Source organism: Balaenoptera acutorostrata, chromosome 9, assembly GCF_949987535.1.
Source record: "Balaenoptera acutorostrata chromosome 9, mBalAcu1.1, whole genome shotgun sequence".
NCBI lineage: Eukaryota > Metazoa > Chordata > Mammalia > Artiodactyla > Balaenopteridae > Balaenoptera > Balaenoptera acutorostrata.
Window position 1 is genome coordinate 84,855,160 of NC_080072.1, and position 22,563 is coordinate 84,877,722.

General features: G+C 36.5%; 1 protein-coding gene across 11 annotated transcripts in view; it reads left to right on the forward strand.

Moving 5' to 3' along the window:
- The window catches only part of GRIA4 (glutamate ionotropic receptor AMPA type subunit 4), a 532,571-nt gene that overhangs the window by 349,171 nt on the left and 160,837 nt on the right, over positions 1–22,563 (forward strand). For all 11 annotated transcript variants that reach the window (XR_009009288.1, XM_057553228.1, XM_057553227.1 and 8 more), the window contains exon 5: positions 2,594–2,778. Coding sequence is in view for 10 of the 11 variants with exons in the window: in XM_057553228.1 (XP_057409211.1) it covers positions 2,594–2,778 (185 nt within the window). In the remaining variant the exon portion in view is untranslated. The remainder of the gene's footprint in view (positions 1–2,593; positions 2,779–22,563) is intronic.

The window sequence follows — 22,563 nt, forward strand, 5'->3', positions numbered from 1 at the left end:
CAAAAAGTTTTTAAATTATTTTGGTACTACAGTAAATAAAAGGAGAAAAGGGAAAATAAGATGTCAATTGGTATTTTTAAAAAGAACATGTTCATAGGTGTCAAAAACGAATGAAAGAACATTGATTCACTCAGAGAGCAACTCCCAGTAACAGGATAAATGAGGCATGAACGTGTACATTAATGTTGTCTAACCCAAGTTTGTGTGCTAGATGCATAGTGAGGCCAAACAAACAAAAACGTCAGAGTTTGGATCAGAGAAAGGTTTACTGATCTAGAGGGTGCTGCTCTCCAGAGAAGATGGGAGATGTAGGTTTGGGAGATGTAGGTTTGTCTCAGATCCATCTTGCTGGTTGGCCAGGGTGCAAGGGTTTTAAAAGCAAAAAGGGTAAAAGGGGAGGGGGCTTTGTAATTTCAGCTTCCCATAGATTTCAGTTGCAGACTTCCTGCCACCGTCTTATGACTTGATGTGTCATTGGTGATTTTGATTGATTGTTCCTGCAAAGCAAATTAGTAAATCATGGTCTTGTGATCCTTTAACTTCTTTCTAGGAGAGAGCAAAAACAATAGTTGAGACATTTTATTATTTACTTAGAGCATTATGTGATGGTCAAGAATTTCATTTCCCAGTTGGCCCCTGATGTTTTTTCTGTTAAGACCTTTTGGGCTTTGTGTTTTCTCCAAGACCATTTGAGTTTGCTTCACCTTTGTTTCTGTGTTCCCTCACTTCCCTAATTAGTAACTGATGCTCTTTGGAACTCAGGGAAAGCCTAGAAGACTAAAGCCTTTCTCTAAAAACAAGAAATGGGGGACACCGAGGGACTTTTGAACCCAGGAGGACCCCTCAGAGTCCTGCTTGATTTCATTAAGATAGGATGCAGACCATCATGTTACATATGCATATAATAGGAAACAAGGGAAAGAGTACTGGATTTGGGGCAGGGATAGGGGGAATCTAGGTAAGATTTGAAAAGATAATTACAGGCATACATTACAAAAAGAAAGACTAAATGAAGCAATAGATATACTAGAATAATTATATAGTAATTAACATGCCCTCTTTCTTCCTCTTTAGGGAATTTTTTTCATTTTGATAAAAATTAATCCTGACTGCCACAGTATTTCATTTGGCAGGATATCAGGTAATTTATATTTCAAATATGACCTCATCATCAGTTCCATCTGTTGATATTAAATGAACATCCATAATGTTTGAAACTCTGACTTGTAGAAAACATACCTAAAAATAAAAATCCTTGAATCTGAGAGACTCACATACCAAACAGAAAACTGAATAAAAGTGCTCTTATCTAGCAAATGCTTTGCATTCATTTTAAATCTTCATATTTAATCCACCCAGCTCTCCACTCTAAATCCAGGGACCAAGGGAGGGAGAAACTATAGGCAGCTGCTGCCATAGAATGAGCTCAAATAAGTGTTAGACCTTCTTAAAGAGGACTAGCATATTTTTTTATGCTAAGCCACAAGGGGAAAAAATAACAGGCTCTGATCCTAAACAACCTTTGTTTAAATGTTATACATAGATTCAAAGAATCTTTTTTCCTTTTTTTCACATTCCAACTCAAAACTGAGAGCTGGAAAAAGCAAGATTTCAAGACAATGTTGTCATGAAGAAATATTCTAAGTGCTGGGTTCATGAGTTTGCCCCTTCATCCTTAACCCAGATATTAAGACACATGACTTCCCTTCCACATGCAGAGAGATCTGAATGAAGAACAGGGTAAAGACCATTCCATTCCCTCTGGAAGTCTGTCTCCAGCTAATAAATGCTCCTTTTTCAGCAATCTTAAAGGCACCTTTTCAACCTTCAAGACCCAATTTAAGTTGTTTCTCCTCATGGCATTTTTCCTGGTCCCATTAAGGCAGATTTAACCAAACTTTCCCTTGGGCCAACACTTTCCCTTGAGTATGGCTATCATTACACAATTGTAAACTAAGCTGCATTTGTTTATTTGAATGTCTGTTTTCTCTACTAGATTATGAGTTTGAGTGCCCATTGCATCACCTAGTTTTCATTCAATTCACCTCCAATCCACATCATTCCCCTACCAAGACAGGAAGAGTTAAATAATGCCTTCTCCATTTACAATAATGGGTCCTCAATAAATACTGTTGCAATGTTTATTTTATGACACAGTTGAACCCAAAAATGTTGTTACTACTTTGCTCAAGGGGAAAATCAATACAGTTGTTCAAAATTAATTCTGTCTAGTGAGTAAAATTAGCAAAAAGTTTATTAAATTGTTCTTGACTACAGGTGGTACTAGATTTTGTTTTTGGTTTATCTCATCAAAAATGTGTCTAAAGCAATGTAATTGTCTTTAGTAGAGGGATTTTGAGAGCTTACTCAAGGTATGATGTTGCTACTTCATTCAAGCAATATTTTTAAGGAATGTTTTTGCCCTAAGTAAGGAAAGTAAAATTGAATGATTCAGAAATAAACACTCATGTTTTTAACCTTCTAATAATTCATTGTATAGTTTGGAATATAAAAATATTGATGTAGACTCAGTGCCTGCATGTTATTTAAGGGCATGTTTTTAGTAACCCTTCTGGATTTTTTTCCCCACTAGGATACTCGATACTTCAAGCTATCATGGAAAAAGCAGGACAAAATGGTTGGCATGTCAGCGCTATATGTGTGGAAAATTTTAATGATGTCAGCTATAGGCAACTTCTAGAAGAGCTTGATAGAAGACAAGAGAAGAAATTTGTAATAGACTGTGAGATAGAGAGGCTTCAAAACATATTAGAACAGGTAAGTACTGGACTTTATGTTATTATTAACCTGGACCTTCTACAAAATTAGCTAACCTTTTTTGTCCCATCAATATCTTCTTCTAACCATTTAGCCTGAAGTGTGGAGTTTGGGAGTTTTCATTCCATGATTTATCTATCTCCAAGACTAAATCATAATCTTTTATCACCAAAGGCCATTGTGGTTCTCAATGAAGTTAGAAGTACTTTTCCTCACACATTTTTAAGACATGCAGTAGAAAGGACTTTTTGTGACTCAAGAGCTCTTGACCTCCTATTTTCATAAGCATTAAGATTGAAGATTAATGCCATCTAAAATATTAGAAAATGTGACTCTGTACTTTTTATAACCTTTAGAGAAATAGCTCTGTGAGAAATATCAACATGAATTAATAAAGCAATGAAATAAAAGAAAATTAAGTGGCACAGTGTATATAGCATATTTTCTTCTAGATGTTGTAAGTAAATACATTACCACCACAGTGAAGATGGTTTTCAAATCTCCTCACAAGGGAGAATCCTTTAATAGCTTTCAGTAAGTATCTGTTGATTTGATTTGAAGCATACAGGAAAAGATAAAATTGAACTTTGTCAGTGTGTTATATGAAAGAAAAATATCATCAAATAATGGATAACACTTGCCTTGCCCCTAATCCTGCATATCATGATAAAGCTTTAAAGGCTGTATTTGGCCAAAATTGCAGTGAATGAATGCCATCTAGTGGTTTTATAAATGTTTGCTCATATTTATCTACAATATGTTAGGTTAGCTAGACAATAATGTAGCATGTTTTATTGGTTAGTTTGCTACATATAGTTTATTTGCATAACAATATGATTTGATTCGTAGTAATAACTTACCAATTTGGAGGTTTATTTATAAGAACAAGTTAAGTACTCAACTATACATACCAAAGCCAAGATATGTTTCAGAGATTTCTCCTTAATATCCAGGGACGCTGAACTAGATGCCATAAGTTTCCTTCTTCAACTATAATTAGCATTTGTAAATGTTAACAGTAAAAAAGCATGTAGTATTTCTTTTAAAGTTCTCGTGAAGCCAGACTATACTGTAAGGAAAAATGACAGAGTACTCTCCTTCTGTTACCCTTTTATAGAAGAAGAAAAAAAAAAAACATTTGATTGATGAATTGTGTTATTATTTTATTAGAAAATGTTAATTTTAACCTGTACATCACTCAGGTGTATTCCTCAGGGAATCCAAGAAATCATTAAGGTTGTGATTATACAAGGTATATGAAACTTTTAGTCTGCACTTATGGAATCCAAGAAAAAACTCTCCTACTTTCTTAAGCAAGACCTGGTCACTTCAGCTCAGACTCCCATTCTCCCTCCCTCCCACTCTATCCCTATGTTGAGAGTTTGAGTTGTTTGACATGAACAACTGAAGCTTTGTAAATAACTCTTCATGAATCCCACAGAACAGTCAATTCTAACATCTTCCTGTCAGTGGGTGAGTAAGGCTCAGAAAGACCCTAACATAGCCAAAAATAAATAAATAAATAAATAAATAAATAAATTTAGAAAGACCCTCTAGTTGCTAAAAGACTTGTGCTTAAAAGACCACATCTGGAGAAGGCAATTGAGTGCCTAAAGCACATTGACCCATTTCAGAGGCTTAGCAGGTTTCTAAGAAGAAAATCAGCACACCCAGGTGCTATGGATAAACTTGTTGAATAAATAAGCCTTAAATAAGCTCTCACTAAGGGAACCAAGCATCTTACTTTTGTTATGATTTCAAAGAAATTATTTTTTTTCCAGTTTTATTGAGATATGATTAATATATAACATGGTGTAAGTTTAAGGAATACAACATTATAATTTGATACACAAATATATTGTGAAATGACTACCATAGTAGGGCTAGCTAACACCTCCATCACTTCACATAATTACCGTTTCTTCTTAGGGGTGGTAACATTTAAGGTCTACTCTCTTAGCAACTTCTAAGTGTATAATACAGTACTGTTAACTATAGTCCCATGCTGCACATTAGATCCCCAGAGCTTAGAAAACTTGAGTGTTTACCATTACCATTTCTATTTTAATTTCTTCAGAATTCTAAAAGGTTTCTTTTCTATCATGACTGCATAGTAATAATGAGACTATTAATAGACTTTTGTCTCTTTAAAATGCAGCTCAAATATAAATCTCATAAATTGTAACAAAGTCTACTCTACTGTAAGAATATATTGTGTTCTTAATTGTCCTATAAAATTTCTCCCCAAGAAAAACTGTTTTCTCTTCTGAACATTTTTTAACTGTCTATATTTTAATTCCTGTAGCTCTAAGCAAAATCACTTTTAATGTTTCTTGACTCATCTAAAAACAAGAGCTAATCCAAACTTTGTCAGGAACTTGTACATTTACTTCAATAACTCTGTGTTTCAATATCCTCTTTAATAAAATGAAATAACAATAGAAAACAATTTCAGAGACTCAAACAAAGCATTTTTTAAAAAGTAAAATGCTAAGTAATCTTGATCAGAAAAATGTCTCTGATTTTTTTCTATTAAAGTATAGATGATTTTCAGGTGTACAACATAGTGAATCAATATTTTCATAGATTATATTCCATTTAGAGTTGTTATAAAATATTGGTTATATTCCCTGTATTGTACAACATGTCATTGAATCTTATTTATTCTATACATAGTAGATTGTACCTCTTAATCCCCTACTCCTGTCTTGTCCCTCCCCCCTTCCCTCTTCCTGCTGATAACCACTAGTTAGTGCTCTATATCTGTGAGTCTGTTTCTGTTTTGTTATGTTAATTACTTAATTTTTTTTTTTAAATTCCACATATAAGTGATAACAAACAGTATTTGTCTTTCTCTGCCTGACTTATTTCACTAAGCATAATACTCTCCAGGTCCATCCATGTTGTTACAAATGGCAAAATTTTATTTCTTTATGGCTGAGTAATATTTCATGCTATATATATATGTGTGTGTGTGTGTGTGTATATACATATATATATATCTCACATCTTCTTTATCCATTCATCTGTCAAAGGACACTTTAATTAGTTCCATGTCTTAGCTATTGTAAATAATGTTGCTGTGAACATTGGGGTGCATGTATCTTTCTGAATTAGTGTTTTTATTTTCTTCAGATATATATATCCAGGAGTGGAATTCCTAAATCATATGGTAGTTCTATTTTTTAATTTTTTTAAAAAACCTCCATACTATTTTCCATAGTGGCTGCACCAGTTTACATTCCCACCAAAAGTGTAGGGTTCCCTTTTCTCCATGTTCTTGCCAACATTTGTTATTTGTGGGCTTTTGACGATGATAACCATTCTGAGAAGTGTGAAGTGCTACCTTATTGTGGTTTTGATTTACATTTCTCTAACAAACAGTGATGTTGACCATCTTTTCATGTGCTTGTTGACCATCTCTGTCTTTTTTGTAAAAATATCTGTTCAGGTCTTCTGCCCATTTTTTAATCAGGTTGTTTGTTTTTTTGATCTTGTGTGGACTGTTTATATATTTTGGATATTAATCCCTTATCAGTCATATCATTTGTAAGTAATTTTTCTCATTAATTAAGTTGTCTTTCTATTTTGTCAATGGTTTCCTTTGTTGTGCAGAAGCTTTTAAGTTTAATTAGGTCTCATTTGTTTACCTTTGCTTTTGTTTCCTTTGCTTGAAGAGAATGATCCAAAATATATTGCTATGACTTATGTCAAATAATGTGTTCTGCATATGTTTTCTTCTAGGAGTTTTATGGTTTCCAGTCTTACATTTAGGTCTTTAATCCATTTTAAGTGTTTTTTTTTTTGGTATATGGTCTGACAAAATGTTCTAATTTCATTCTTTTACGTGTAACTGTCCAGTTTTCCCAGCACCACTTATTGAAGAGACTGTCTTTTCTCCATTGTATATTCTTTCCTCTTTATTGTAGATTAATTGACCATAGGTTCATGGGTTTATTTCTAGGCTCTCTATTCTGTTCCACTGATATATGTGCCTTTTTGGTGCCAGTACCATACTGTTTTGATGACTGTAGCTTTGTAGTATAGTCTGATGTCAGAGCGTGTGATACCTCCAGCTTTATTCTTTTTTTTTCTCAATCTTGCTTTGGCTATTCAGGGTCTTTTGTGGTTCCATATATATTTTCGGATTATTTGTTCTAGTTCTGTGAAAAATGTCCTTGTATTTTGATAGGGATTGCATTAAATCTGTACATTGCTTTGGGTAGTATGGACATTTTTTAAATGTTAATTCTTACAGTTCATAAACATGGGATACCTTTCAAGTCTTTGGGTCAGCTTCAAATTCCCTTCATCAGTGTCTTATAGTTTTCAAAGTATAGGTCTTTAACCTCCTTGATGCAATTTTAAATGAGATTGTTTTCTTGCTCTCTCTTTCCCATAGTTCATTATTAGTGTATAGAATAGCAACAGATTTCTCTATATAAATGTTGTATCCTGCAACTTTATTAAATTTGTTTATTAGTTCTAATGGTTTTTTAGTGGAAACTTTAGGGTTTTCTATATATAGTAATATGTCATCTGCAAGTAGTGACAGTTTTACTTCTTCCCTTCCAATGTGGATGCCTTTTATTACTTTTTCTTGTCTTATTTCTGTGGGTAGGACTTCCAATACTATGAAAATAGAAGTGACAAGGCTGGGCATCCTTGTCCTGGTCCTGATTTTAGAGGTAAAGCTTTCAGCTTTTCACTGTTGAATAATGATGTGACCCGTGAGTTTGTTATAATACTAAACCAACTCTACAAGAAGTGTTAAAATGAAAAAGAAAAGGCTACGAGAAGTGAGAATTTATAAGAAAGGAAAAATCTCAGTAGTAAAGATCAAGTGGGATCAGAGCAGACACCTGGAGCAGGCTCAGGCACACACTGTGACAGCCCTGGCCTGCCAGTTAGAGCTCCAGGTCAATCCCAAACTGCCTCTTCTGCACTCGGTACACCCTGTTCAGGTGCAGGTCTAGGTCCTAGCCAGCACCATCGTCTGCCTTCACCCTAGTGGAGAGTTGCAGCAGAGCAAGAGGGGCTGGAGCAGGCTGCCAGTGTGGGCTGGGGTGTGCTCTGGGGCAGCTACAGGAAACTGGTCAAAACCCCAGGGAGTTTTCAATCTGCTTCCTGCATCTTTTCCCAAAAGCAAGTGTGTGTGCACATTCTTCAAAAGTAAAGTGTCAATTTCTTTATTTATTTATATTTATTTTTGGCTGTGTTGGGTCTTCATTTCTGTGCTAGGGCTTTCTCTAGTTGCGGCAAGCGGGGGCCCCTCTTCATCGCGGTGCGTGGGCCTCTCACTGTCACGGTCTGTCCTGTTGTGGAGCACATGCTCCAGACGCGCAGGCTCAGTAGCCCAAAGTGTCAATTTCTTACAGCCTCTTGTTAAGTCCAACTGGTTTTCGAACCAGCTAAGGGGACTTGTCTTCTCAGTGCAGGACCCCAGGTATGGGTGCCCAATATGTGGTTCGAACCCCTCACTTTCGAGGGAGAATGTCCAACCCCATGATATCCTACTCCTTTTCTGTGTCCCCTGCTAGGGATGGGGGTTCTGACCTGATTTCTTCTCTTCCCTCTCTACCCATCTCTGTGTGGATCTTTCTTACAGTCTTGTTAGTGGAAGAGCTTTTCTGCCAGTTTTCAGTTGTTTACAGCTAGAGTTGCTCCACATATAGATATATTTTTGATGTGTTTGCAGGAGGAAGTGAGCTCGATGTCCTCCTTCTCTGCCATCTTTATCTCCCTTCAAAAAATGCCTTTGAAAAAAGGTAGCCCTTTCTCAGAAGATAGTGAAATTAATACAATGAGGGTAAGGGAATGTGTTAGTAAATTTCTAGAAGGATGGGCACACTTCATATTGTGGTGACATGCTGTCAATAATTACTTCATTGACATTTTAATTTGTATCAATTTTCAAAAACATAATGGAAATAGCTCACAATTTTCTCTCAAAATATGTTAATGAACAACTGCTTCAAGAAGCACTTTATCTTCTGTACATGTTTTCCAAATTATTTTTATGCTATGAACTAATTAGTTCTTATAAATGTATTGCTAGTTAAAATAGAAGTTAACCACATATTCATTCAAACATCTCAAAACATGAGTTTCAAAACAAGTATTTGAAAATGTGTTTTAAAGTTATATTGACTTTTCCACCATAAATTACACCATAGAAAAAAATGAAAGAATTTATGTAAATATCACCCACTGAGCTATTTAAGGCAATAGGAATATAGCAAAACTACCAAGTTAGATTTATTATATTGTTTGTTTCATGCTGCAATAAAACAAATTACATTTTGTCTCTCTAAATCCAATGGGCAATTTGGTTCACTCACCTGCAGAATAAAACTGTGAAAAGAAATTTAAAACTAAAGATACTTTTTGAGTATTTGTTGAATTTGTGATCAATTATTGATAGAAAGAGTTTCAATTTTTACTTAAAGTAATATACCATTTTGGACACTAACATTATTCATCTTACCTAGTTTTCTTCATCAATTATTTTACAGAGTAGCTCAAAATAGCTTAATATAGCTGGAAACAAATGAGTTGTTTTCATATCAAAATAAGTGCCCACTATAAAGTGGGAACCTTTTCATATATTATTTATTTTCACACATATCCTTTGATTTTAAATTTTGGACTTGATTGCTTGCAAAAAGTCCCTAATGATTTTATCTTATGCCTTATCAGTTGGACATTTAAGTGTCAGACTTTGATTCATATGTATAGCCCAGTATACAAAAATGCAGCAACAAACTTGATCGTAACTGTCTTTCAGGCATTAAAGATTATTTGAACAAAATAGCACTTAAGGCTAATGGTTGCTCACATATTTTTAATCCACCATGAAGAAAACCCAAGAGTCATGCAGCTAGATTTCTGTGTTCTATAGTCAATGAAACCTTCCTTTTCTGGAATACAGTCTGGGCAGTGGGATGGCATGTACTTTCTTCTACCTCTTCTTTTGGTCAATTGACATATTCCCAAAATAATGATGTTTCCAAAAATGATGAATGTTTTTAGTTTTTGAGAGATGGGTAAGAAATCTTCAATTGTTAATTTTTAAAAAGTAAGTGGAGTAACTTAATGCCTATGACTCTTATTCTCCTTATTTTAAATAAGGAGCATTGGGCTTATACGATATTGAAAAACCCTGCTCACTCTAAAAGTCAATAATGCTACTTCCAATGAAGACTTCCTGATAATTGCATTTGATCCTGACGCAATATATAATTTTACACATAGGCTATACGTTGAAAAGAAGCATGAAGTAAAATCTCAGTCAAGTGGCCACTTCTGTATATTCATTCATTCTACAAATATTTATTGAGTGTCCACTTTATTTAGGTCGGGCATTATGCTCTGCTGAAGATAAATTTATGAGCAATTTCTGTTCTAGTTAGTAACTCTTATCTGGTTAACTAAGGCTCAAATCAAAAGCATTTCCTAATATCCTACTAAAATATATTCTTTCTTTTAGAAATATAGTACATAGAAAATGATCAATCATCTCAGGAATTTTGCTATGAGTGCCAGTTCTTATTCAATACATGATGATATGAAAGGCATTAGATAGAGAACTAGAACTATATTGGCCCTAGGACAATTTATTTATTTGGCCGTAGGATGTATTTAAGGAGTCTAACCAAGTATTTATCAGGAGAAGATGGTATGAGCCAACCTTACAGTATGAAATAGATATTTAACAAAATAATGGGGGAAAATGGCTCTACAGTTGGCTCACAGTTATCTCAAACTGCCTCTAATCCATACCCAAAGTGGCGCCCCTTTCAATAGTATTCTCGCTTTCACTATATGAAAGGGAAATTCAGTGTCCCATTAGACACTCAGATAATTGGCAAACCCAGTGACCTTGTCATACTATTTGAAAATTAATCAAAAAAGCCTAAAAGCCATGACTGACCTCTCAGAGGTTTGTTACATCACCAAAGGAAGCCAATAATTCTATCTCAGGGCATGATCAATTAGAAAAAGGAAAATTCCTTACAAACAGAAATATGGCTGTTTGCACGTAAGTGGTGAAATGTGGACATAGCCCCCAGCTAACTTATTCTAAATCCAAGGCTACCTCCTTACCTAGTACTACCTAAATGAGATGTCAGATCCCAGACAGGATTTTTGGCAAGTTGCCAAATGTGTGGCAACAAGTAAGACTCTGTTTATTTAGAGTCTGCATTTACAAATTTTCAGAATTCTCTAACATAAAAAATTGCACTAAATCTAGAACTCTACCCAATCCACCTCCACTTCCAAAAACATCTCTGGCTCTGAATAAAGCATCAAAAACACCCAAAGGCTTCAGTAGCCTGCCTCTTATGCCATAACTGGTAGTATTATTATCTAGAAGGAAATACGCGTTTTATTTAGTTACTGGCTAATGGCCATAAAGTCATTTTTTCACACTAAAATTTTAAAAGAAAACACAAAAACAAGAGTAAGGGATAGATGAGACAAAAAGAAGCACAAAGAGAAGGGTAAAGCTACCTTCAGTTATAAGGAGTAGTCACTGAAGAAGAAATCTGATAATTGGAGATAATAGCTTTGATTATTTGAATTATCTATAGGATTAAACAGCACACATTATAACAGTAGGGATGAGTCAACAGTAGTAGACTAGACAATTTTGCCCTTGATTCCTTATATATTAATTCAACATCTATGTGCCAGACATCATTCCAGGCACTGCAGGGCTGTACAAAGATGAGCAAAACCTGGTCCCTACACTGAGAATGCTCACACTCAAGCTGGGAACTCAGAAACACGAGTAAATAATTACAAAACAATTTGATGGGTTCAGAAACAGAAGCATTACAAAATATATCAGGAACCCAGAAGATGTGGTGACTGAATATAATCAAGACAGTCAGAAATGCTTCACAGAGAAAACAGACATTTAAATTGAAAATCCATTGTATTTTTCCAGGAACAGAAAAAAGGTAAGGATATTTCAGACAGAAACAATTGCAAAAACAAGGAGGTCTGTAAAAGCTCAGAAGGCAGATACTGTTGTGGGAAAACCCAAGCAAACTTCTTGGCCAACCCATAGTTCTAGCTGATAAAAATCGGGTGGGAGCAAATGTAGAATTAGAGTGGCACAGTAATTTAAGATGAAGTGGTAAAGACCTGTAGTAACAAGAAAATGGATTCTTTGTGTTGTATTAGTTTAGCTATCTGTCTTTGCTGTTGACATATCTCCCCATCAGAACAGGGTCTATTCTTATTATTTACCAATATATTCCCAGTGATATGAAAGAGGATCAAAAACTTATTGTTAAATAAATGAAAGTCTGAATGAGCTTCACTTGAAGACACAGGCAAGAGATATTTCTTTTATATGTTCAAGGGAAGAGCACCCAGTAGCACCCAGAGTTTCTAAAGGTACGCTCTCAGTTACCTGAGAAGCTTTCTTGTCCAGAATATCTCACCCACCAAAGATGATGGGAAATTTGTGTTTTCTAGAGTTTGTTGTATAAGCTGAAAAAAGCATAAGAGTTTCATTTCCATATATTAAAGTAACAATGCATAAAGTGCAACGGGAACAAATCAGGCACTCAAATTACTACAGCAAAGAAATTATATCAGCAATTTCCTACACTACAGTACTGGCAGAGCTTGCTGCTTTTGCTTCATTATAAAGCTGTTTTTGCATATAGAGCTTTGCTCAGTCAGGAGCTGCAACAAAATAAGAGGAACTTAAAAGACATGAGGTTATGTCCAAAAAAAGGAAAATTTTACTTCTTTCATCTTACTTTTTGCCAAATTGATTTGAATGTACAAGTCCCATTACAATTCATGGGGTTTGTTGTTTTCATAGAAAATGAAAATACATTTACAGATCTCAGTCAGAGTAGTATAAATTTGTGGGAATTATAAAGGGGTCTCTAATTGTCTTTTAGCTACTGTTGCCATGGATGGAGCTATTCCTAATTTTCTTATAAAATTTTTTAAAAAGATAAATTGAAAAGTAAAGCAAGCAAAGAATATAAGTTTTTTTGAAAAAGAAAAATATAGTTTTTGTCTTAAAAGAATTGTGAATTCTAGGATTAAATTGTGTTCAACTAAATTTGTTTTAGTTGATGCTGCAAGAATACTTATTAGAATAGTTTCCATTATTATTGTTGTCAGAAACATTCAGAAGCTCAGCTTTAAAAAAAGAAAGATAAAGAAAAATATTCTTGATAATTTTAGAAATATAAAATAAATTAGTTTTACTAGCCTTAAATAGAAAGCAGCTGCATAGAAGTATCTACTATGGTTTAGGGAAAGACAAGCACTATTTCTCTTTAAATAGAAAAGAGAACTTCATAATTTATTTCAGTAGAATTTTGCATCTACTCTTCAAATGTTTAAAAGACAGTGAAATTAACAAAAAAGAAGTAAAACATTCAACAATACCTTTGAGGACACTTTTCTGAATCTTGTAAACATTATAAATATATTTACTCTTTATAACTTCTAGAGTATATTAAATAGTTCAGTGATAAAGTATACTATCTGCCAGCAAATGAAGTGATTAATCTTTTTGATCACTTTGATTCAGTCAGAAAGGTAAAGGAACAAATTCACTCCTAATTCTCCCTTTAAGATCAACTGTATAATCATTCAATACTCCCCTACTGATTTTCTGTGTTTTCTCCGAGCTCATATACAACCAATGCCAAGTTTAAAATCAGATTGTGGCAGAAAATTAAAGTGGTCTTGTTCTTACAAAAAGGAAAAAAGAAGGAAAGAAAGAAAGAAAGAAAGAGAAAGAGAGGGAGGGAGGAAGGGAGGAAGGAAGGAAGGGAGGAAGGAAGGAGGGAAGGAAGGAAGGAAGGAAGGAAGAAAATAAAGGTTCACACAATCACTGGCAAATGGAAGAAAGATCAAGATTAGATATAGGGAATTTATTTTCTATTTTTTAAGGTTTTTTTCAAGGTCACATTCCAAATGATTGTTACATTCTTCCAAAGTCCAGGCTTAAATTGTATCTGTACTTGCCCTATGTCTTTCCCTTTAAAACCTTAGAAACTATACTAAAAATATATATATTTGAATTCTATTTTTACAATTAATTCATGTCTATTTCTGCTGATTATCATAATGTAAACTTAAAAGTCGAATAGTCTGTGTAAGATAATAATATATTACAAATATCTTGAAGCTAACAGAAGAGAAACAATTTTTCTTGTCTCTGCCCACCCCAGCCTATCATTTTTCTTTCTTAACATGTATACAACACTCATCTATTTGCTTATTTATTCAGCAAACATTTATCCAATACCTACTAATTTCCAAGCATTGTATACAAAGTTAATCAATTTCAATCCAGGGACCAGGACAAGGTGGCAGAGTAGGAAGATCCTTGACTCACTTGCTCCCATGAACACACCAAAATTACAACTATATGTAGAGAAACTATCTCTGAGACCAACCTGAAGACTAATAGAAAGACTTCCACAGCTAAATATAAAAAGAAAAAGCCACATTGAGATGGATAGGAGGGGCAGAGACATGCTCTAGCCAGAACCCACACTCCATCACTGCAACTCATTGCTGGAAGGAATATCATAGGCTCGGAGGTCGTCCCTGAGGAATGAGGGCTCCAAACCCCACACTGGGCTTCCCAACCTGGGAAACCTGCATTGGGAACATGAGCCCCCATAATGTCTGACTTTGAAAACCAGCAAGGCTTATTTCCAGGAGAGTCAGAGGGCTATAGGAAACTGAGAATCCACTATTATAGGGTTCACACTTAAAAACTTACCTTCTCCCAATTCCCAGCACAGAGACAGTAGTTTGAAAAGCACCTCAATCATACATGAAGGAGATTAATCGACTAATTTTAGGGCATATGTCTGAGGGGCAGAGATCTGTTGGAACTTTCTCTGGGTACGGAGGAACTGGTGGATGCCAGTTTGGGAGTGTGGGGGGATGGAGGTTGTGGCTCACTGTCCACCTTGCTGGCCCAGCACTGTCAGGTGTCATTTCTGGTTCTCCGTATCGAATCAACACCACTCACTTTGCCTTACATTCGCCTTGCTTTGGACCAGAGCCAACCAGCAATCCCCCAAAGCAGACCTGGCAGGCTCCCTCAGTAGGCACTGGAGCCCCTCCAAAGTGGCTCCCCGCACCACCAGTCCTGTCAGGCACCCATGGATGTCACTGATGCCCCCCAAAGTGGCTCCACAGAAGGGCCCAGCCCTGCACATAAAAGCTTTTGTAACAGTTGCAGCTGGGCCTTAGAGCCAGACTCACCAAAGACCAACCCCACAGAGCAGCTCTCCCACAGTAAGCCACAACAAGAAGGCACACACACCCAACACAGAGGATACTCCTGGAATACTCCAGGGAGACCATGCTACTGAACCCCAAAGGATACCTTCTACACAAGGCCACTCTTTCAAGACAGGGAGATATAGCTGATCTACCTAATACATAGAAACAAACACAGAGAGTTAGGCAAAATGAAGAGATAAAGGAATATGTTCCAAATGAAAGAATAAAACAAAACCTCAAAAAAAGAGCTAAGCAAAATGGAGATAAGCAATCTTCCACATAAGAATTCAAAGTAATGGTCATAAAGATGCTCACTGAACTTAGAGGAAGAATGAAGAAACACAGTGTGTACTTTTTTACAAAGAGAACTATTTACGAAGCAATTATTGATGAGAAGGACCTGAAGACTAGCAGAAAAGATCTTTTACAACTAAAGATATAAAGAAGGAACCACAACAAGACTTATAGGAGGGGTGGAGACACAATATAGTCAAGTCCCATACCCCCAGTGGTTGAGCCACAAACAGGAGGATAATTATAATTGTGGCAGCAATTTTGGGAAGCTCTTTCTGCCACATGGACACTGGTGCTAGCAAATGCTATTTTGGAATCCTCCTTCTAGCTTATAGTGCCAGGACTTGGACTTGCCCACCAGCCTGTTGGCACCAATACTGGGATGTCTCAGGCCAAGCAGCTAGCAAGGCAGGGACACAGCCCAATCTATCAGCAGGCTGACTGCCATAGCTTCCCCTGAGCCCCCAGCCACCCTAGGACCTGGACCCGCCTACCAGAAAGCCCAGGACACAGATGCACCCACCAGTGTGCTGGCACTATCCCCAATATCCCTGGAGCCCTGCAGCCAGAGACCCCAGGACCTGACTCCACCCACCAGTGGGCAGGCACCAGTCCCAAGGCCCCTGGGCCCTGGCTCTACCACCAGCCAGCTGAAACCAACTCCAGGACATCCAAGGCCCTGCAGTCAGAGACCCTGGGACTCCACAGGACTCTGTTCTGCCAGCAATCACCTCTAGCCCCAGGACCACCTGGGCCCAGGCACCACCCTTCAAGGGGCCAAGACCAACCCTGAGATCCCTGGAGTCCTGAGCCAGAGACCCCGGGACCCACCCACCAGCAGGTCAATACCAGCTTTGGGACACCATGCATGCCATAGCCAGTTGTGTCTGGAACTGGCCTTGCCCATCAGTGGACAGACCAGCTCCAGGATCCCCAGGGTCCTGTAGCCAGAGACCCTGGAACCAGACTCCATCCACCAGCATGCCAGTACTAGCCCTAAGGACCTCTGGGCCCCAGCCCTGGAAATCAGCAGGACAACACCAGCTTTGTGATACCTTGGGCTCCTCAACCACCCACTCTGGGACACAGCCCCACTCACCCATAGGCCAGTGCCAACTTTGGGACATCCCAGATCCCACAGCCACCCATTTCAGGAGCTGACCTTTCCCACCAGGAGGCCAAAACCAGATCCAGAACACTTGGTCCCACAACCACCCACCCAAGGACTTGAATCCACCCACCAGCACTAACCCTGAGACATTGCCACCCCCCCAACCAGGGCTCTACAGTCAGCCAACCCATGACAAGACCCCACCCACCAGCAGCTGGCAGCCTCTAAACAAGGGCAGAGCCTGACAACCAATTGGACCAGGTGCCAGCCATGCTTACAAGATCACCCACAGTAGTTAGTCCACCACAACAGAAGAACCCATGCAGCCCACAGAGGGGGAACCTCTAAATATATAGCTTTTGTGGCCAGACAGGATTGTGCTGCTGGGATGCATAGGACATCTCCTACAAAAGGCCACTTCTCCAAGATTGGGAAATGTAATGAACCTACCAAATACGTAGAATTAAAAACAGATAATTAGGCAAAATGAGGTTACAAAGGAATGCATTCCTAAAGAAGGAACAAGATAAAACCAGGGAAGAAGAACCTAGTGAAGTGGAGATAAGCAATCTACCCAATAAAGGGTCTTAGGTAATAATCATAAGGATGCTCAAAGAACTCGGGACAAGAATGGATGAACACAGTAAGAATTTTAAAAAAGAGTTAGAAAATATGAAAAGGAACCAACCAGACTAAAGAATACAATAACTGAAATAAAAATACACTAAAAGGAGTCAACAATTAATTAGATGATACAGAAGAATGGACCAGAAAGACAGAGTAGCGGCTATCATTGAAACTGAACAGAAAAAAGAATTTTTAAAAATGAGCACAGTTTAAGAGACCTCTAGGACAACATCAGGCATACTAACATTCACATTATAGGAGTCCTAGAAGGAGAAGAGAGAAAGGGACATGGAACATATTTAAAGACAGAATAGCTGGAAATTTCCCTAACCTGGGAAAGGAAACAGACCTCCAGGTCCAGAAAGTACAGAGGGTCCCAAACATGATCAACACAAAGAGGACCACACTGAGACACACTGAAATTAAAGTGGCAAAAATTAAAGATAGAAAATATTAAAAGCAGCAAGAGAAAAGTAACAAATTATGAACAAGAGAACTCCCATAAGGCTATCAGCTGCTTTTCAGGAAAAAATCTGCAGGCCAGAAGAGAGTGGCACAATATATTTCAAGTGATGAAAGAGTAAAACATGCAACCAAGAATACTCTACTGAGCAAGGCTTTCATTCAGATTTGAAGGAGAGATCAACAGTTTTATATCACAGTTTTAGATCACAAAATAGTCCACAAAATAAGTCTCAGTAAATTTCAGAAGATTGAAATTATATCAAACATTTTCTAACATGATGCTATGAGACTAGAAGACAAGCAAAATCTAAAAGAGTTCAGCACCACAAAACCAGCTTTACAAAAAATGTTAAAGAGACTTCTCTAAGTTGAAAAGGCCACAACTAGAAATATGAAAATTGTGAAAGGCAAATCTCATTAATAAAGGTAAATACACAGTAAAGATAGTAAACCAACCATGTATAAAGCTAGTAGGAAGGCTAAATGACAAAAGTGATAATATCATCTATATCCACAGTAAACAATTAAGGAATACACAAAACAAAAAGATGTAAAATATGATGTCAAAAGTACCAAACATGGACAGGAGAGTAAAAGTGCAGGGTTGTTAAAATGCATTTGTACTTAAGAGATTAGCAACTTAAAATAATCACATGTATCTATACGAATTGCTATATACAAACCTCCTGGTAACCACAAACCAAAGATCTATAATAGATATACACATTAAAAAAACAAAAACAAAAACAGAAAAGAGTTCAAGCATTACACTAAAGATAGTCATCGATCACAATGCAAGAGAGCAAAAGAAGAAGAAAGGAACAACAACAAAAAAAAAGAACTACACAAACAACACAAAGGCTGTTCCTCCTACAGTGTAGATTAGCCACTTAGTAGCTGCTCCTATACTCTTCCAAGTAACCAGGCTATTAACTTCCTTACTATTTGTAGTAGTATATCCCCAACTTTCTGATCTAGCACTTAACCTAAACTCCTTAACTCTTCCTTGACCTGAGGAATACCATGCTAATCAGTTGTGTTACTTTGCATGTACCTGTGCTTAACAGCTACAACAGTGAACCAGTACAAAGGAGGGAGGAGGAACAGTGCCTTAGTCACTCTGGGGGCAGTTTAGGTGCTGTGAAATTAAACCTGTTCTAAGTGTACTTGTATGCATTAATTGTATTGTAATATTATTTGTTGAATGTAGTAATTACATATATATGAATTTATTGCTGTAATTTCTGACAACATCCAAAAAATAAAATCTTCCAAAATCATAAAAATACCCATAGTCAATTAACAAAATGGTAATAGGTACATACCTATTAATAATTACTTTAAATGTAAATGTACTAAATACTCCAACCTAAAGACATAAAGTGGCTGAATGGATACAAAAACAAGACCCATATATATGCTACCTATAAGAGACTCACTTCAGATCTAAAGGCACAGGCACACACAGACTGAAAGTGAAGGGACAAAAAAAGGTATTCCATGCAAATGGAAGTGAAAAGAAAGCCAGAGTAGCAGTACTTATTTCAGGCAAAATAGACAGTAAAAAAAAATTGTAACAAGAGAAAAAGAAGAACATTACATAGTGATCAAGGGATCAATCCAAGAAGAAGGTATAACAGTTGTAAATATATATGTGTCCAACATAGGAACACCTAAATACATAAAACAAATATTAACAGACATAAAGGGAGAAGTTGACAGTAATACAATAATGGTAAGGGACTTTAACACCTAACATCAATGGACAGATCATTCAGAGAGAACAGAGAGAAAATTAATAAGAAAACAGTGACCTTAAATGACACATTAAACGAACTGGACTTAATAGATATGTATAGAACATTCCATTCAAAAGCAGTATTCTATCCATTTTTTTCAAGGGCACATAGAACATTCTCCAGGATAGATCACATGCTAGGCCACAAAATAAATTTAAAATTTATTTTAAAGTAAATAAATTTAAGAAGTAAATTTAAGAAGATTGAAATTATATCAAACATATTTTCTAACACAATGCTATGAGACTAGAAGCCAATTACAAGAAAAAAACTGCAAAAAACACAGACAGGCAGAGGCTAAACAATATGCTACTAAACAAAAAATGCATCACTGAGTCAATCAAAGAAGAAATAAGAACATATCTGGAGCCAAAGAAAAATGAAAACACAATGATCCAAAACCTATGGGACAAAGCAAAAGCAGTTCTAAGAGGGAAGTTTATAGTGACAAAAGCCTACCACAAGAAACAAGAAAAACCTCAAATAAACTACCTAATCTTACACCTAAAGGAACTAGAAAAAGAAGAGCAACAAAACCCTAAGTTAGTAGAAGGGAAGAAATCATAAAGCTCAGAGTAGAAATAAATGAAATAGAAACAACAACAAAAAAAACCCACAACACAATAGGAAAGATCAATGAAATTAGAAGCTGGTTCTTTGAAAACATAAACAAAATTGATAAAACTTTAGTGAGATTCATCAAGAAAAAAGAGAGTGGGTCAAAATCAATAAAATCAGGAATGGAAAAGGAGAACTTATATTCAACACCACAGAAATACAAAGGATCATAAGAGATTACCACAAACAATTATACACCAATAAAATGAACAACCTAGCAGAAATGCACAAATTCCTAGAAATGTACAGTCTCCCAAGACTGAACCAGGAAGAAATAGAAAATATGAACAGATCAATTACCAGTAATGAAATTAAATCAGTAATTTAAAAAAACTACCAACAGCCAAACGTCCAGGAGCAGATGACTCCACCAAACATTTAGAGAAGAGTTAATACCTCTACTTCTCAAACTTTTCCAAAACAATTGCAGAGGAAGAAATGCTTCTGAACTCATTCTACAAAGCCAACATCACCCTGACACTATCCAGACAAAGATATCACACACAAAAAAGAAAATTACAGGTCAATACTCCCAATAAATATAGGTGCAAAAATCCTCAATGACAAATAATTCCATGATACATTAAAATTATTATACACCATGAAGTGGGATTTATCCCAGGGATTCAAAGGTGGCTAAATATCCCTAAATCAATCAATTTAATACACGACAATAATAAAACAAAGGATAAAAATCATATGATTAGCTCAATAGATGCAGAAAAAGCTTTTGACAAAATTCAACATCCATTTATGATTTAAAAAAAAAACTCTCAATAAAGTTGGTATAGAGGGAATATACCTCAACTTAATAGGGCCATATATGTCAAGCCATCAGCTAACATCATACTCAAGGGTGAAAAGCTGAAAGCTTTTCCTCTAAGATCAGGAACAAGTCAAGGATGCCCACTCTCACCATTTTTATTTAACATAGTATAGGAAGTCCTAGCCACACTAATCAGACAAGAAAAATAAATAAAAGGAATCCAAGTGGGAAAGGAAGAGTAAAACTGACACTGTTTGCCGATGACATGACTATACATAGAAAATCCAAAAGACACCACCAAAATATCCTAGAACTCATCAATGAATTGAGTAGAGTTACAGGATTCAAAATTAATATACAGAAATCTGTTGCATTTCTATGCACTAACAATGAACTATCAGAAAGAGAAATTAAGAAAACAATCCAATTTACATCAGAAATAATAAAATACCTAGGAATAAATCTAATAAGGAAATAAAAGACCCATACTCTGACAACTTTAAAACATTAATGAAAGAAATTGAAGACAGCACAAATAAATGGAAAGATATATGGTGCTCATGGATTGAAAGATTTCGTATTGTTAAAATGTCCATACTACCCAAAGTAATCTATAGATTTAATGCAATCCCTATCAAAATACTCATGGCATTTTTCACAGAACTAGAACAAATAATCATAAAAGTATGAAACCACAAAAGACCCTGAATAGGCAAAACAATCTTTAGAAAAAAAAGAACAAAGCTGGAGGTATCATGCCCCCATACTTCAAACTATACTACACAGCTATAGCAATCAAACTGTATGGCAGCAGTCCCCAAACTTCTTGGCACCAGGGACTGGTTTTGTGGAAGATAATTTTTCCATGGACCGGAGAGGAGAGGATGGTTTCGGGATGATTCAAACACATTACATTTATTGTGCACTTTATTTCTATTATAATATATAATGAAATAATTATACAACTCACCATAATGCAGAATCAATGTTAGCCCTGAGCTTGCTTTCCTGCAACTAGATGGTCCTATCTGGGGGTGACAGTGACACACGAAGTGTGTTGCTTATGTCCAGTCTACTCCATAATCTCTTTTGGGTTGCTGTCACTGCTGAAAACCCTGCTTCACAATGATAGGATGTAGGAAATGAAATCAGGCTTTTCAGTGCTTTTGTGGCAACCTCAAGATATTCCACCTTGACGTTAATCCAGAACGTATGGAGATTTGAAGTTGTCTCAAACATACTTTTAAAGTCACCATCATTTGCAATCTCAGGCAGTTGATCCTCTTCTAGCAAGACAAAGTTGATTCACCTGGCTTTTTCACAAATGGTCTTGGATCCATTCTTTCCCAGTTTGGGGGTCTTTTGTGGTTGGGAAGTAATGCTCAAACTCTTTGGAAAGCTGAGATAGGTGGTCATGCACCAGCTAGGAGAAAGAAGGCCCTGGCTCAGTCTCTTTCAGAATCTCTGCTAATGTTTGAAACATGTCAAAAATCCCAAAATTCACTCATCGCCCCCATAATTCTAGTTTGGCTTTGAATGCAGCCACTTGATCTGCCGACTGGAACACAGTTGTCGTTCTCCCCTGAAGTGACAGATTGAGTTCGTTGCACAGGTTGAATATGTCACACAAGTAAGCAGGTTTTGTGACCCATTCTATGTCAGTGAAATGTACTGCCAGTGGTGACTGTTTTTCTGAAAGAAATCTCTGGGGCAGCGTTGTAACTCAAAAACTCTGGCCAGTGATCTACCTTTAGAAGGCCATCTCACTTCTGTGTGTAAGAGAAGACGTGTGTGCTCTGAGTCCATCTCCTCACAGA